This window comes from Equus asinus, chromosome 7, assembly GCF_041296235.1.
Source record: "Equus asinus isolate D_3611 breed Donkey chromosome 7, EquAss-T2T_v2, whole genome shotgun sequence".
Taxonomy (NCBI): domain Eukaryota; kingdom Metazoa; phylum Chordata; class Mammalia; order Perissodactyla; family Equidae; genus Equus; species Equus asinus.
Window position 1 is genome coordinate 76,895,343 of NC_091796.1, and position 13,708 is coordinate 76,909,050.

The following is a 13,708-nucleotide window of genomic DNA, read 5'->3' on the forward strand; positions in this document are numbered from 1 at the left end:
TTTTGTATTCTACATGCTTCTCTTGCCTCATCCTAGTCCCAGCCCTATTAATGTTCCTCTTTGCCTTTTCCAAGTTTAAATTCTAAGTGTGTCTTGGTGGGTCACAAGGATCAGACATAAAATACTTCTTTGAAAGCCTTTTGTACTTGTATGTAGAAAACAGAGAGCTCCACTTCCCTTTAGGAAATCTGCTAAACAAGTTGCCTATCTCTCCAGAAAAAAAATAGAATGTAGTAACACCGGTTTTCCAATTAGTGGTAGGTCCTTCTTAAAAGGAAATCAAAGCAATATCTAGGCTGAGAAACATCTACTGCTATATGAGAACATTTGTTTCTCTCACGGGTAAGTGTCCCTGGCCCGCATGGCAGATTGTGACTACACTACGATATGACTTTTGAGAGCAAAAAGAGCTTGTTAATGGAGACTTGAATTTTAAGCAAAGATCTAAAGTTAAAACAAGGCTTTGCTATTGTTTTAGGCAAGTCTTTCTTCTAAACCCCTTTATCTGATAAGGAGAGTATCAAGAAAATATGGGAGTGAAGGAAGGCACAAAATGTACTATGAAAAAGTTTATGAAGCGTGGAAAGACTCATCAAGACTTTGCATAAACACTGCCAATGACAATGTGGCAAACTCAGAGGACATTTCCTAATTCTGTTTCATCGGAAAGAAGGTATGCTAGTGGTTCTGAGATGGTTCCATGAGGACAAGGGTTCTTATGGGACTGTGCTCACAGGATTCCGTACACCACACCAAGAAAGGGAAGGAATGCCCCTACATCCTATAATCTGACGGAAGCAAACAGCACTAATTTAGAGGGCACCTGCTGGATTACTCATCCTGACAGATCCCAGGAATCACATCTAGATAAATCTTGTGCTGGAAGAAACATGTGTAAGATTGTCCTAAGAGAGAACCCTGAAAGTCACTCCATCATCAACTCACCATGCTGTTGCTGGGGGTCCCTGGCTGGCACCTTTTGTAGGAGCTTGAGAACATCTTCCTCCCTGAGGGCTGGAAGGTTTGTAAGGTGATGGAGAGAGTAGAGCACTGAGTGGCTGTCTCCACCATGTAAATGACACAAGAGATCTCTCTTTGGTATGGGGTTGCTGAAAGAGACAGTTGGGAGGATGGAAGGGAAGGCAATTTATACAATTGCTCTGAGAAAGACCAAGCTTGATTTCCTCTTGTGCTTTCTCTCTGGCCCATAACACCGCAGGTATCACTTCCCCAAATACTAAATTTCAGTTGGTCTAGGATAGAGCATAGCATTTATTTACCCTCAGGGAAGTACATCATCAAGTCAGCCTTATTTCTATAGAAAAAAACCTAGCAAGGGCCTTATTGGTCTAGAAGGGGCCTGCAGATTAAGCTTCCCAATTTCTGTATTCTTCCTAGCTCAGACCTGACACAAGCTTCTCTGGCTTTACTTTGAATAAGGGCCCCTCCTTACTTCCCCCTCTGCCTCCTCTCCTTCAGGAAGTGCTGGTGAGGTGGGTGAAGAGCAAAAGAGGAACCTGGATGTTGGGAAGACCTAAGGCTAAGTTATCAGGGAAACATGGCTTCGCATATGGTTCAATAAGCAGTTGTTGAATAAAAGTGTGATCCAGGATAACACATGGTTAAGAATGTGGATTGTGTCTCTTTGGTCATGTTATTTAACACCTCTGTTGTCCCACCTTTAAAATGAGGACAATATTGGTATCTACCTCATACGATTATTGTGAGGCTTAAATGAAATCATCCATGTAAAGAGCTTAGAGCAATGCCTCACATATAGTAAGTGCTCAGGAAATGTGAGCTATTGTTCTTTTTATCATCATCCTTAAATTATCCTCTAGTTGTGACCTTATGGCTATAGTGAAGATAATCATGACTTATGTTTCTTTCCTGGTTTAATAGTTGGAATAATCATTAATTCCTGGTCAACATTACCAACTCAAAACATTTATGTGGAAGATGCCTTGAAATGGCCACACACGCAGAGCACAGGTCAAGTGTGCCCAAGGGTGAGAAGGGGCTGTCTGCACAGGGCCATACCTGCTTTGCTGAACACACCACTCCAGCACCTCCAGGTGAGCCCACAACCCATCACAGGCATCCCTGAGGAGCTTATCACAGCCTTGGTCCTGTGTTGATATGGGAGAAGAAAGAGATGCTGATTCAGGCACTTGGGGTCAAAGGTTGTGACTGACTTCAGGACTCCACATTCTGTCTCAGCCCAAAGCCCCACAGCACTTGCTTCCAGAGCAGCTGGGAGTGCAGAGCAAGTTACCTGGGTCCTGTGGAGTGTCTGGAGTAACCTCTTGGCTGCTGCTAGGCTCTGGCAATGTGTCCAGCCCAGGAGCACGAGCAGTCGACTGAGAGGCTTGAATTCTCTATCTAGTAGGCTGCCAAGACTTGGGAAGTCTTCCTCTTTCAACAGCGTTAGCGCTGTCACCTGTAAGCCAAAGGAGGCTGCTATAGGCAGCTACTTGGACTAGAAAGAATGAGTCCAGCTGGCTGCTCCTTAGGGTGAGAAGCCTTTTAGTATAGCAGGGAGATTTCTGACAATGACAGAAGTGGCCTGATGAATAAAAAATGTTCATGAAAACACCAGGCTATAAGCTCCTTGAAGGCAGCGACTGACTTCTGTTGTAACCCCAGCTCCGGCACAGTATATGGCACATAGAATGAGGTTAATAAATATCTGTTGAATTAAACTGAAGCTCAGTTACAATCTGAAAGCAGAAGGTAAACTATTAAATTCTCTCGTCAGGCAACATGTTGCTGCCACTGTCTTTTCTTCTTCACATCCTTCAGAAAGCTACACGTATCCAACATTTTAGTTCCTGCCAAGGGACGGATATAAAATGACTGCGGTTCCAATTCTGAATTGGAGCCCTTTTCCCCTAGACTGTGGATGGCCGGGACAAAATGACTCACCACTAATTAAACTGCTTTGTGTTGGATAAATTCATGGGAGAGAAATGAGGAATGAAAAAGCCTGGAGAGAATCCCTGGGTACTTCTGTGAGGAAGAATAATTAAGTTTGACTTACCAAGATCTGCTCGAGGAAGTGCTTGCTGTTGCTCAGGCAGTAGAAATAGGCCAATTTCCAAGCCTGGGCTGGATCAGCATTGGAGAACAGGACCAGCATTGCCCGCTCGGGATCTAGATGATCTGGTGAGACTAAAAATCAGACCAGAAAGGATTATTAGGTAACCAGGAGCTCTTCTTTCCTAATCTAAAGCCCATCTGAAGCACCAACTGATGTGACAGTTCACTCTTAAAACCTTAAACCAGGTTTTCTATACTTCTGTCTTAAAGATTTTACTTCTCTCAGCAGCTTCTGAAATGCTCTTTCCTGCTATTTCTATTATTTTACTATTTTTTGCCATCACTCCATCTTAGACTACAAAATCTGTGCTTTTACAAAAGAACATCTTGGGGCTGGCTCAGTGGTGCAGCGGTTAAGTGCACATGTTCTGCTTTGGCGGCTGGGGGTTCGCTGGTTCAGATCCTGGGTGTGGATATGGCACCGCTTGGCAAGCCATGCTGTGGTAGGTGTCCCACATATAAAGCAGAGGAAGATGGGCACAGATGTTAGCTCATGGCCAGTCTTCCTCAGCAAAAAGAGGAAGATTGGCAGCAGATGTTAGCTCAGGGCTAATCTTCCTCAAAAAACAAAAACAACCTCTTACCCATTTTTGCTTAGCCTCTCTCATTAGATTTCCTGAGCAACATGGAAGGCACCAGCCTAGAGGGACTTCAGAGAGGTTGGGCATAGTGGAATTACCAACACACAAGGAGAAGCAGCAAAGGGAACACACCTTTTCCCGAGGGTTTGGTCTTCTGTGGCTTTTCTGTGGCCTTCTCTGCATAGATATGGCCGTATAGAGAAACCAGGCCCTGTCCGGCCCTGTGCAGCAGGCAGCTGAGCAGTCGTTCCTCCTGCAGTGGACTCCCCTCAGACCGGCAGGCCTCCAGTAGCTCTTCACACAGAGTACGCAGCTCAAGCCCGAGGGGCTCTACAGGGCAATGCAGGGTCCGCAGGGCTCCATAGATGGCATCTACTACCCCAGGGGGCCCAGCAGCAGGGCCCTGCAAAGCTCGTAGTGCCTTTCGAATGAGGTCCACCAGTGCCTTCTGCAGAGGCCAGCCACAGAGGCCAGTGCCATCATTCTCCCTCAGCAGAAGCTCCAGCAGGGCCTGTGCCGGCTGGGGAGCCTGCCTCAGAAGATCCCAGAGCACAGAGACAGCTTCTAAGCTGAGCTGAGGGGTCCGGTTCTCTCGCCTCCGATTTCCATCAAGCCCAGGGCCTACTGTGTCTTGTGCTAAGACCTCATATAGCTCCTAAATAGAGGATGAAGAGAGGGATAGGTGGTGAGCACATCTAGAATGTTACTATTTGTATGCTTTGATGTTTTCCTCTTTTCAGTACATATATGTATGTGAGTGTATATATAAGAGCAGCAGTAGCAAACACTTCTGTAGTAGTCACCACAGGCTCTTTACACAGAAAAATCAAATTAATCCTCATGACAACCTTAAGCGGACACTACAATTAGCCTCATTTTGAAAATGAGGAGATTGAGGCAAAGAGAGATTAACTCAATTGCCCAAGGCCTCCATGCCCAGGCTAGTCCCCCCCACCCGACCCCACACCTCCCACCACTGCCTCCAAAATGTGCACTGTCAACCTAAATCAGGGACTGCAAACTCACAGACCAAGCAGGTGACAAATGGCATAAGACATTATGGCCACCTCAAGGCATTTAAATTCAATTTTTAAAAGAACATTTCACACCAATTTTTAACCCTGGTCTAAATCTTTAGCCATGCTTTAAGGTCTAGCTCAATCCTTATCCTTCTATAAAGCCTCCCTTCCCCAATACCTCCAACCCACACACTCTCCCTCTATTTATTGGGCTTTCAGTACCAACACTAGTGCTAGTACCACATGGTTTAGTACATAATTGTCTCACGTGTGTACCAGTCATTCTCCCCAACTAGACTACAAGCCCTTAAGGCAAGAAGCGCTACCTGTAATTTGTGTGCAGAGTGGGAGTAGGGGGAAGGGGGTGGGGAGGCAGGTGATTTCCCACACTTTAGCACCATGTCCACCGATGGCGCTCAGGGATGCTTCTTCATTAACTGCTTCCGAGATGGTCACAGGACCATGAGGTTCTTGATCTAATACATGTGAAAGTCCCTGCTTTAAATCCTATTGTAAATATGTCTTTAATTAGCTGCCAGCCAGGTCATGAAGAAAATAAGTATTGAGCCTCAGAGCACACCCTCAGGCACTTAAGTATAGACATAGTTAAGACTTAGTTTGAATCCGCCCCCAGAAGGTTGTTGTGAGGGTTAACTATAACATATTCAGTGCCCCTGTTACAGAAGTATTCAACATACACTAGTTCCTTTCTCCCTTTACATTCCCAATCCCTATCTTGGAAAAAATTCAAACACCTAGTTTAAATCTAAGTTATGCATTCCTTTTTCATGAAACAAAAAAATCTTTAATCTCTAGCCATACTTAGTATTTCTGGACAATCCACCTCTAAGAATTCTAAAATCAGATAAGGTTATCCTACCTCTAAACTCCCCTCAGAGGGGCCTTGACCTAGCCTGGTCTTGCCTGAGAACAGAATATAGCTAACATCTGGGGACCCGTCTCTGCTGGATCCCTGGATGTCAAGCTTGCTGAGTGACTGTAACCCTGGGCGGATGGCTCCAGAGCCCTCTCTCACCTTGAGGATGTCCTCTGGAATGTCACCTTGGAAGTCTTCTGACAATAAAAGAAACTCAAGCTTTCTCCGGAGAACAGTTGGGAGTAACTTCTGGAAGAATCATAAGAAGGAAGCATAAAGATTAGGCATATGCTTTAGTTAAACTACAAGTAAATATTTCTCTCCACTTAGTTTTATTTCTGCTGTTTCTCTAGGATAAAGTACTTTTAACTATTAAATTCTTGATATGTTTTCAGATATTATTCTTTATAAATGAAATTGCTAAACTTGGATGCATACTCTTCTTAAATACTAACACTTAAACCCCACCCTGACCAGCCTCAAACTCCAAGGTTTACTCATTTCACAGGATTTTTTCCTGTCACTTGAAGTTTTTCTCCAATAATCTCCCTTGCAGTTTCCAAAACACCCAGTTATGGGTAAGCCTGGGATGGAATGGCCCACGTGATCCCTCTTTGGTCCAAACCTCTGTTTTCAGTATTCATTATCAGTTGGAAAATAAAAGTAAAGAAGAAGAGATCTAATGTTTATTAAACACTTATCATGTGCCAGGTACTGTGTGCCATATTTTCACATATTTTAAAAATCTCATTTAATCTCTAAATCAAACAAACCTGTGGCATAAGCATATATTTTAAAAAGTAATCTTTACTAAAGATGAAAAGGTTAGGAAGTATTTTCAATTATCTCAAGCGTGAAAGGAAAATCTGATCCCAGTGTCTGTTAATGAGACATGCCAGCAGCGAAGGCTAATGTACAAAGGAGGAGAACGGCTCTGAGTCTTCCTGTATTTCCTTGTTTCACAATAACTTCCCCTCACCTGGTCCTTAAAGCTAAAATTAAAGTCTCCTTTTCTCCAGACACAAATACAAATAAGATTAAAGTCTGAGACTAATCCTGACAAACACTGCTTTAAATTAGAGCACCTGTAAATCACGCAGCTGGTTAAAGCTTCCAGAACATGGGTTTTATTGAAAAGTCTCCTGACTCAAGGCAAGAAGCACCTGCAGGAGTGTGAGAGAATGTGCGTGTGTGTGTGTGTGTGTGAGGGGGCTTTAGAACACAAAATCACACTTACTTTATTCATGTGCCACTCATCACATCAGAGGCTAACATGATCTAGCGTGTTCTTAGTCCAAAATCCTGCTTCTTCTTACCATGCCCTTCCCTAGTGAACCTACGCCATCTGAACGCTCGTATGATACTAGTGATTGGAAGTTGGTGGAGAAAATTCATGCTGGGAAGCTGGAAGTTAGCGCTTCTCTTGAGAACTAAGAGGAAGGAATAGATAAGGCCAGATTGCAGGCCTTTAATAAAAGAACAAGTCTGGTTAGATTTTAGGACTTTCATCTAGAATCCTAAAGACTGATTAGCTTATATTTATTTTACTGGTGAAATTACTTTAAGCATAGCCAAGGTCATAAATGACTAACATTCCTAAAACAGGCAAGAATGGCTCAATGTTTCCAAGCATAGACTTTCTTACTATAAAAGCAAAGAATCTTCAATGTAGAAAAATAGAATATACAAACAGGCAAATGAAAATACACACAAACACCCTCCCTCCCCCAAATCTTCCCACTGAAAGAGAACTACCATTAATACTGTGGTCTAAGGACATTCAGACCATTTTCTGTGCATGCATTACCAAATGTTCTGTTTATTAAACTTTTTTTTCTCACAAGGTAGAGTATGAACATCCTTCCACGTCACTGAAAATTCATTTACCACGTAATTTTAATAGTGGCATGGTATTTTATAAATAGATATACTTCCATTTATTAACCAGTCCTGTACTGTGGACGTGGGAGTTGTTTCCAGTTTTCCTCTATTAGAAGCAGCACGGCAGTGAACATCTCTGCAGCTAAATCTTTGCACACATGCTTATAGACGTAGAGATAACTCACTACAAGATAAAAAGGCAGGGGCCGGCCCTGTGGCCGAGTGGTTAAGTTCGTGCGCTCTGCTTCGGTGGCCCAGGGTTTCGCTGGTTCGGATCCTGGGCGCTGACATGGGCGCCACTCATCAGGCCATGCTGAGGCGGCGCCCCAAATAGCACAACTAGGGGGACCTACAACTAAAATATACAACTGTATACTGGGGGGCTTTGGGAAGAAGAATTAAATAAAAAAGAAGAAGATTGGCAACAGTTGTTAGCTCAGGTGCCAATCTTTAAAAAAAAAAGATAAAAAGGCAGAAGGCAAAAATGGATGAAGGAAAAATGGAATCACTGTTTCAACTAATTATTAAAAAGGAAGTTTTTGGCAGAAAGTGGGAGACTGGCAAAGGATCGACAGCCAGCCAGCAAGCAAGACAGCAAGACGGTGCCTACAAGATGAGGCCACTCCAGGATAAAGACTGGCCATGTAGAACTACTCCAAGAATGCATTTGGAGTCTTTTATTTTTTTTGAAGATTGGTGCCTGAGCTAACAACTGTTGCCAATCTTCTTCTTTTTTTTCCCCCTGCTTTTTCTACCCCATCCCCCCAGTACATAGTTGCATATTCTTAGTTGTGGGTCCTTCTAGTTGTTGCATGTGGGACGCCACCTCAACGTGGCCTGATGAGCGGTACCACATCCACGCCCAGGATCCGAACCAGCGAAACCCTGGGCCGCCGAATGCAGAGGGCACAAACTTAACCACTTGGCCACGGGGCTGGCCCCTGAAGTCTTGATCCTTGTATAAACCTTGAAAATTCTCTGAGGTCCTGTATAAAGTTTAAAACATTCCCACAACTGTTTAAATAACTGAGGCATGGAGCTTTAAGGACCAAATGATCTTTGATGCTGGGAAAAACAAGAATAACTCTTAGAGTGTGCTAAGCAGCCAGGGAAGTGAAATCCACCACCTGATCCAGTTGAGCAACTGTCCAGAAAATAAGGAACCAATCAGGCATAAAGTAAGCAAATACTCTCTTGTGAGGGGAAAGTTCATCTGGCTTGACAAATTCCATGTGTGTATTGGGAAGATCCTTAGTCAGGAACATAAGACATACTTTTCTTTTTCTCTTTGAAGATAGTATTGAATATTTTAGCTCAAGTTTTCTCTTTTAGATCTGAACCTATAGCCAACTCAATCATCTTGGGGTTGACTATTTTTTAATTTTGCTTCTCTTTCAACCCTCTCCTGCTAGTCTTTTTGTCATTTCTTTTTGCTAAACAATTGGCAAATTATCTCTGGTAATTTGATAATTAGCAATTATCTCATCCCTGAATAAGAGCTCCATTTAGATTAGTAATTTCTGTTACTTTTTGACAGCTATGTGGATAAGGGTAAGTCTAAGGCAAAATGGAACTAAAGACAAAATTAATTCTGATGACTGAGGGGGTAAAGAAGAAAATTAGGCTAAATTATTGACATTTACAAAACAGAATTTTTGGTTTCCTACTTTAAGTCCATGAAGGCTAAAAATAATGTTGAGGTGGAAAAAGCAAAGGACTGGGGACTTGAAGTCAGAAGATCTTGGTTCCAGCTCTAGTTCTGCCAACTAACTTCGTCGTGTGACCTTGGGCCAGTCATTTCTCTTGAGTCAGAGGTTCCTCACTTAAATCTTAAAGTCTGAGTTTAATACAGGATTGATTCAGAGAAATTCTCTTAATGGATATTAATTTCTGATAATTATTACAAACTTCTAAAAAGGCTTTTAACGGCAACTTTTGTTTTAAAAAAAACCCACTTCCTTACAAGTTTTCTTTCACTATTAATTTGCTTACTTTGTTTTTTATATTAGGTAACTTTTAGTTCAATTCATGTGAGTTATTAAATTACTAATTAATGAGGTTCAAATCTATACGATTTCACTGCACTGGACTAGTTAAAATAAGATTTATGGAAGAACCACCAGGTTCCAGTTCAGCCAATTCCTCATTACTTGAGAATTATGAGGCTCATGCTTTATTTGCTATCTTGTCACTATCACTGAGTTCTGCAAAGTTCTACTCAGGCACAAAACTCACAGTGGTATCACCTCAAATGGTATTACATGCCAATGTATGACCGTGAATTAAAGAATGAATTTAGGTAAGGAGACAGCAATAAAAATTTAAGGCATTCTCACTATAATACTGGGAGAGGAACATGATAAACCTCATAATAAGGGAAGTAACAGATAGAAGGAAAATCTCATAACTACCCCCTCAGTCTCAGCCTCAGGAGAAAATTTGAGATATAAACCTACTTACCTTTTCCCCCAACCATGTTTCCAGTACAAGAAGCCAGACCCAGGCTAATCTCTGAGGGTTGATGTCCTGTCCACATCTGAAAAATGTAAAACAAAAGAATTTCTAAACGAAGAGTTTCTACTTACCTTATCTCTTTTGTGATCCAAGATTTAGATTTCATTGCTCAGTCTGTTTAAAACCTGAACAGGCAAGACACTGTTCTAATGAGAAATTTTCCAATGTATACAACAGATCAATAAAACCAGAACCAGAACAGAGCTGGCAGCTTTCACTTAAAAAAAAGAAAAAAAAAGAAAAAAAAGAAAATGTCTTAATCCTACCTCCACCTCCCTATCTAGTCTTTATTTTTATTTTTTTTACTTTTTATTTTTTTTGAGAAAGATTAGCCCTGAGCTAACATCTGCACCCATCTTCCTCTACTTTATATGTGGGGTGCCTGCTACAGCATGGCTTGATAAGCAATGTGTAGGTCTGTGCCCAGGATCCCAACTGGGGAACCCTGGGCCACCAAAGTGGAGTGCTTGAACTTAACCCCTGTGCAACTGGGCCGGCCCCTAGTCTTTATTATTTTTAAACAAAACAATATTACATAGAAAACCATAAAGGCAGAGTAATCTAATGTATATTCTTGAAAATAGAAACTCAATCAAGTAGTTTTAAAGAAAAAAAGGAAGTTCATAAAAATTTCTTTCTTTTAAAGATTGCCCCTGAGCTAACATCTGTTGCCAAACTTTTTTTTTCTTCTTCTCCCCAAAGCCTCCCAGTACACATTGTATATTCTAGTTGTAGGTCCTTCTGGTTGTGCTATGTGGGACACCGCCTCATCATGGCTTGATGAGCAGTGCCATGTCCACGTCCAGGATCCAAACTGGCGAAACTCTGGGCCACCAAAGCAGAGTGTGTGAACTTAACCAGTTGGCCATGGGCTGGCCCCTAAAAATTTATTTTTAACTCCATGCTAAAAACAGGGTTATAGGAATTCATAAGTCTTTCTTTGAAGTTAATATTTTAAATGAGACAGTAACTGGCTAGAATCTAAATTTAACGGAAAAAAAAATAAAGGAAGAAAAGAATCATCTAAGTCTTCACTATACACGTGCTAATACAGTACTTAACCTGTATAGCATACAGCCAAAGTAAGAAAAAATGAGGGAGAGATTGGACAGTTCATTTAACTTGTATACCATTAGTTGTTAATAGCAGTGCCAGGAAGAACTTCATTAAAAATTTACATAGAAAACAGTGGTTGCTAGGGGACAAGGAGGAGTCCAAATACAAAGAGGCAAAGAGGGAAAAAGGGAATTCTTTTGTGGTGATGGAGCAATTATGTATCTTGATTATAGTGGTAGTTACATAGATCTATACATGGATAAAATTGCATAGATATTTGCAATTTCTACACACAAAAGTGAATGCAGATTAAAAAATGGTGAAAATGGAATAAGGTGTGTAGTCTAGTTCACAGTAATGTATCAGTGCCAATTTCCCAGTTTTGATATTGTACTATGGCTCCATGAGATGTCACAATTGGGGGAAGCGGGGGAAAGGGTGCTCTTTGTATTATTTTTGCACTTCTTGTAAGTCTATAGTTAGTTTAAAATAAAAAGCTTTAAGTGAATTCACCTCCAGTCCTTTGTTAAAGCTACAACAATATCTTCAATTTCATAAGCAAGAAGAGAGCACGGTTTGCTTTTTGGGAGGCAAAGAAAAGGCTTTTCAATGCAGTTCCACTATTAACTTTACTGATAATAAGCAAGAAAGAATGATTTCAGGCACATTTTGCTGGCCAGGCTTAACTGCAGCTCCAGGTGATAATTCAAAGCCAATATTGGTTAAGTAATAGACATGTATTACAGATGTAAATTTTCAGAGCATGTGAAATACAGTCTGCCCGTGCTAATTCTTCAGCGGATAGTTGAGTGAGGCACATTGAGCAGAGCCCAATATTGAACCTTGCGTCTGGCGCCCCGTAACTCTCCGGCAGGAGGAGAGATCCCTTACCTCAGTTGATTTGGACAGACCACCAGCGCCTGAAGTATATCTTCCACCTTCTTTGGGATATCCCCTTGTGCCTCGTGTAGCTGAGGCACACATGCCTGTGCCAACTCCCATTCTCCTCTTCGAAGGCACTCACAGAAAAATCCAAAAAGCTGCTTCTGGGAAGCAGTTTCCTCTTTTCCAAATGGATGATGCATTTTCCCAGCACAGAGTGCAGGGAGACAGAAAGATATGAATTACGCAGAACACATTGTCAGTTTTCTCATTCGTGGAGTACCTCCTAGAAACAATATCCACCAGAGTGAGAAGAAATGGAAGGAACTATATTTAAACAAACAAGCAACTACCAGCCCGACTGGGAAAGGCGGGACTGACTTTGCTAATTATCCTTGTAACTTTGATTTGACATGTTACTATCTCTTTTTGAGAAGTTCCACCTTCGCAAGGGGTGGATCCCATCGCTCTACGCGCATCCAATATTTAATTAACATTAATCGTCGTATTAGCCCGAGGCGCACACCCATAACTCCACTTCCGTATTCCCTCCTGAACTTTATGCCCAGTCCGGCTCCAAATCCCCAGGTGGTCGCCTCCTTAAGGATGAGAAATTCAGTAGGAACCTCCCTAGTTGGAGCCCTCTCTGAAGGCAGAGGACTGAAGATCAGGAGACGAATCTGTGTCAGAACTGGAGAGCGGTGGGGCTTGGGGCGCAGGGACGCTCCCTACAGGGGTCGTGGAGAACGCTTCCGCCTTCTCTGGGGCGCCATACACTCACCTGCTCCCGGCGCCCAAAGCAATAGAGCTTCCAGCGCAGCCATGTTTGAGCCGAGTCAGGTGACAGATCCCATTCGGGAGGTTGAGGAGGAGGGGAGAGTGGCGACCGACGGCGGCTACTCCTATTGGTCAATGGAGAGAAGATGCAAATAAAGCGCCATATTTGTTTAGGTCACGTGACGCCACCTCTGTGCACTAGAGGAAGCTAGGATGCTAGGAAAAAGTAAATCGGCCACCTTGCTAAGGACCAACCCGGTCAGTATTGACGGCTCCTCTGCTCAACACCTTCCTTTCTGCGTTCGGCAGAGTAGGTGGCGAGGATAGCTGTGTCCGTTGATTTTTTTCTTCCGTTCTCTTTTCTCCCTAGCGTTTGAAGTCAGCATTTACTGAGCGCCAACTTTTGCCAGGCCCTGGGGATACCCAGAGCAAGGAGACCTGGATCCTCCTCCATTGTTATTCTGTCCACTTGGGCTCTCGTATAATCCCAGAACCCTACCTTCTGAATTCCCATTTTTCTTCTGCTGAACTGCATTCATTTATTTTCTCGTTTGCCTGACAACTGTTAATTGATCGGAAAGCTAGGCCCTACTTTAGAAGGTAAATAAGATACAGTCTCTGTCGTCAAGGAATTCACAGTCTAGTAAGGGGTGCAGGTCAATAATTAGGATACAGTGGGCTAAATTTTAAGATAGAGTTATGCAAAGGGAAGATGAGAGCAAAGAATGAGCAAAACCTTTTCGAAAATATAATAATCCGAAACCGAGTCTTAAAGTAACAGTTTTACTAGGTTTCCTCATCACAGCTGCTTTTAAACCGAACCTTCATGTTCTTCAACTACAAACTCTCACGTTTCCCCATTGTGTTTTCAGTTTGAGCAATTTCGTTCAGCATTTCCCAAACTATTTCACCACCAAAGGATGGTGAAAAAAGCAAACCAAAACAAATCAAAGCTCTTTTCCAAAACCTCTTCTATGATAAGTGGATCGTAATCTATTTCCAGAAAACTAACATGCCTCTCT

General features: G+C 42.3%; 2 protein-coding genes across 5 annotated transcripts in view; one reads left to right on the top strand and one right to left on the bottom strand.

Moving 5' to 3' along the window:
* Nucleotides 1-12,796, bottom strand: part of ZFYVE26 (zinc finger FYVE-type containing 26) — a 62,097-nt gene extending 49,301 nt beyond the window's left edge. The window contains exons 1-9 of the mRNA XM_014862415.3: nt 12,691-12,796; nt 11,919-12,195; nt 9,918-9,993; nt 5,736-5,825; nt 3,813-4,335; nt 3,041-3,171; nt 2,276-2,440; nt 2,041-2,129; nt 946-1,109 (exon numbers count right to left, since the gene is read on the bottom strand). Coding sequence (XP_014717901.3) covers nt 946-1,109; nt 2,041-2,129; nt 2,276-2,440; nt 3,041-3,171; nt 3,813-4,335; nt 5,736-5,825; nt 9,918-9,993; nt 11,919-12,112 — 1,432 coding nt within the window. The 5' untranslated portion in view covers nt 12,113-12,195; nt 12,691-12,796. The remainder of the gene's footprint in view (nt 1-945; nt 1,110-2,040; nt 2,130-2,275; nt 2,441-3,040; nt 3,172-3,812; nt 4,336-5,735; nt 5,826-9,917; nt 9,994-11,918; nt 12,196-12,690) is intronic.
* Nucleotides 12,797-12,858: 62 nt separating this feature from the next.
* Nucleotides 12,859-13,708, top strand: part of RAD51B (RAD51 paralog B) — a 638,238-nt gene continuing 637,388 nt past the window's right edge. Inside the window, exon 1 of one of the 4 annotated variants that reach the window (XM_070513850.1) lies at nt 12,859-13,286. The gene's annotated coding sequence lies outside the window, so the exon portion shown is untranslated. The remainder of the gene's footprint in view (nt 13,287-13,708) is intronic. The other 3 variants (XM_070513851.1, XM_070513846.1, XM_070513845.1) reach the window with 3 other exon arrangements.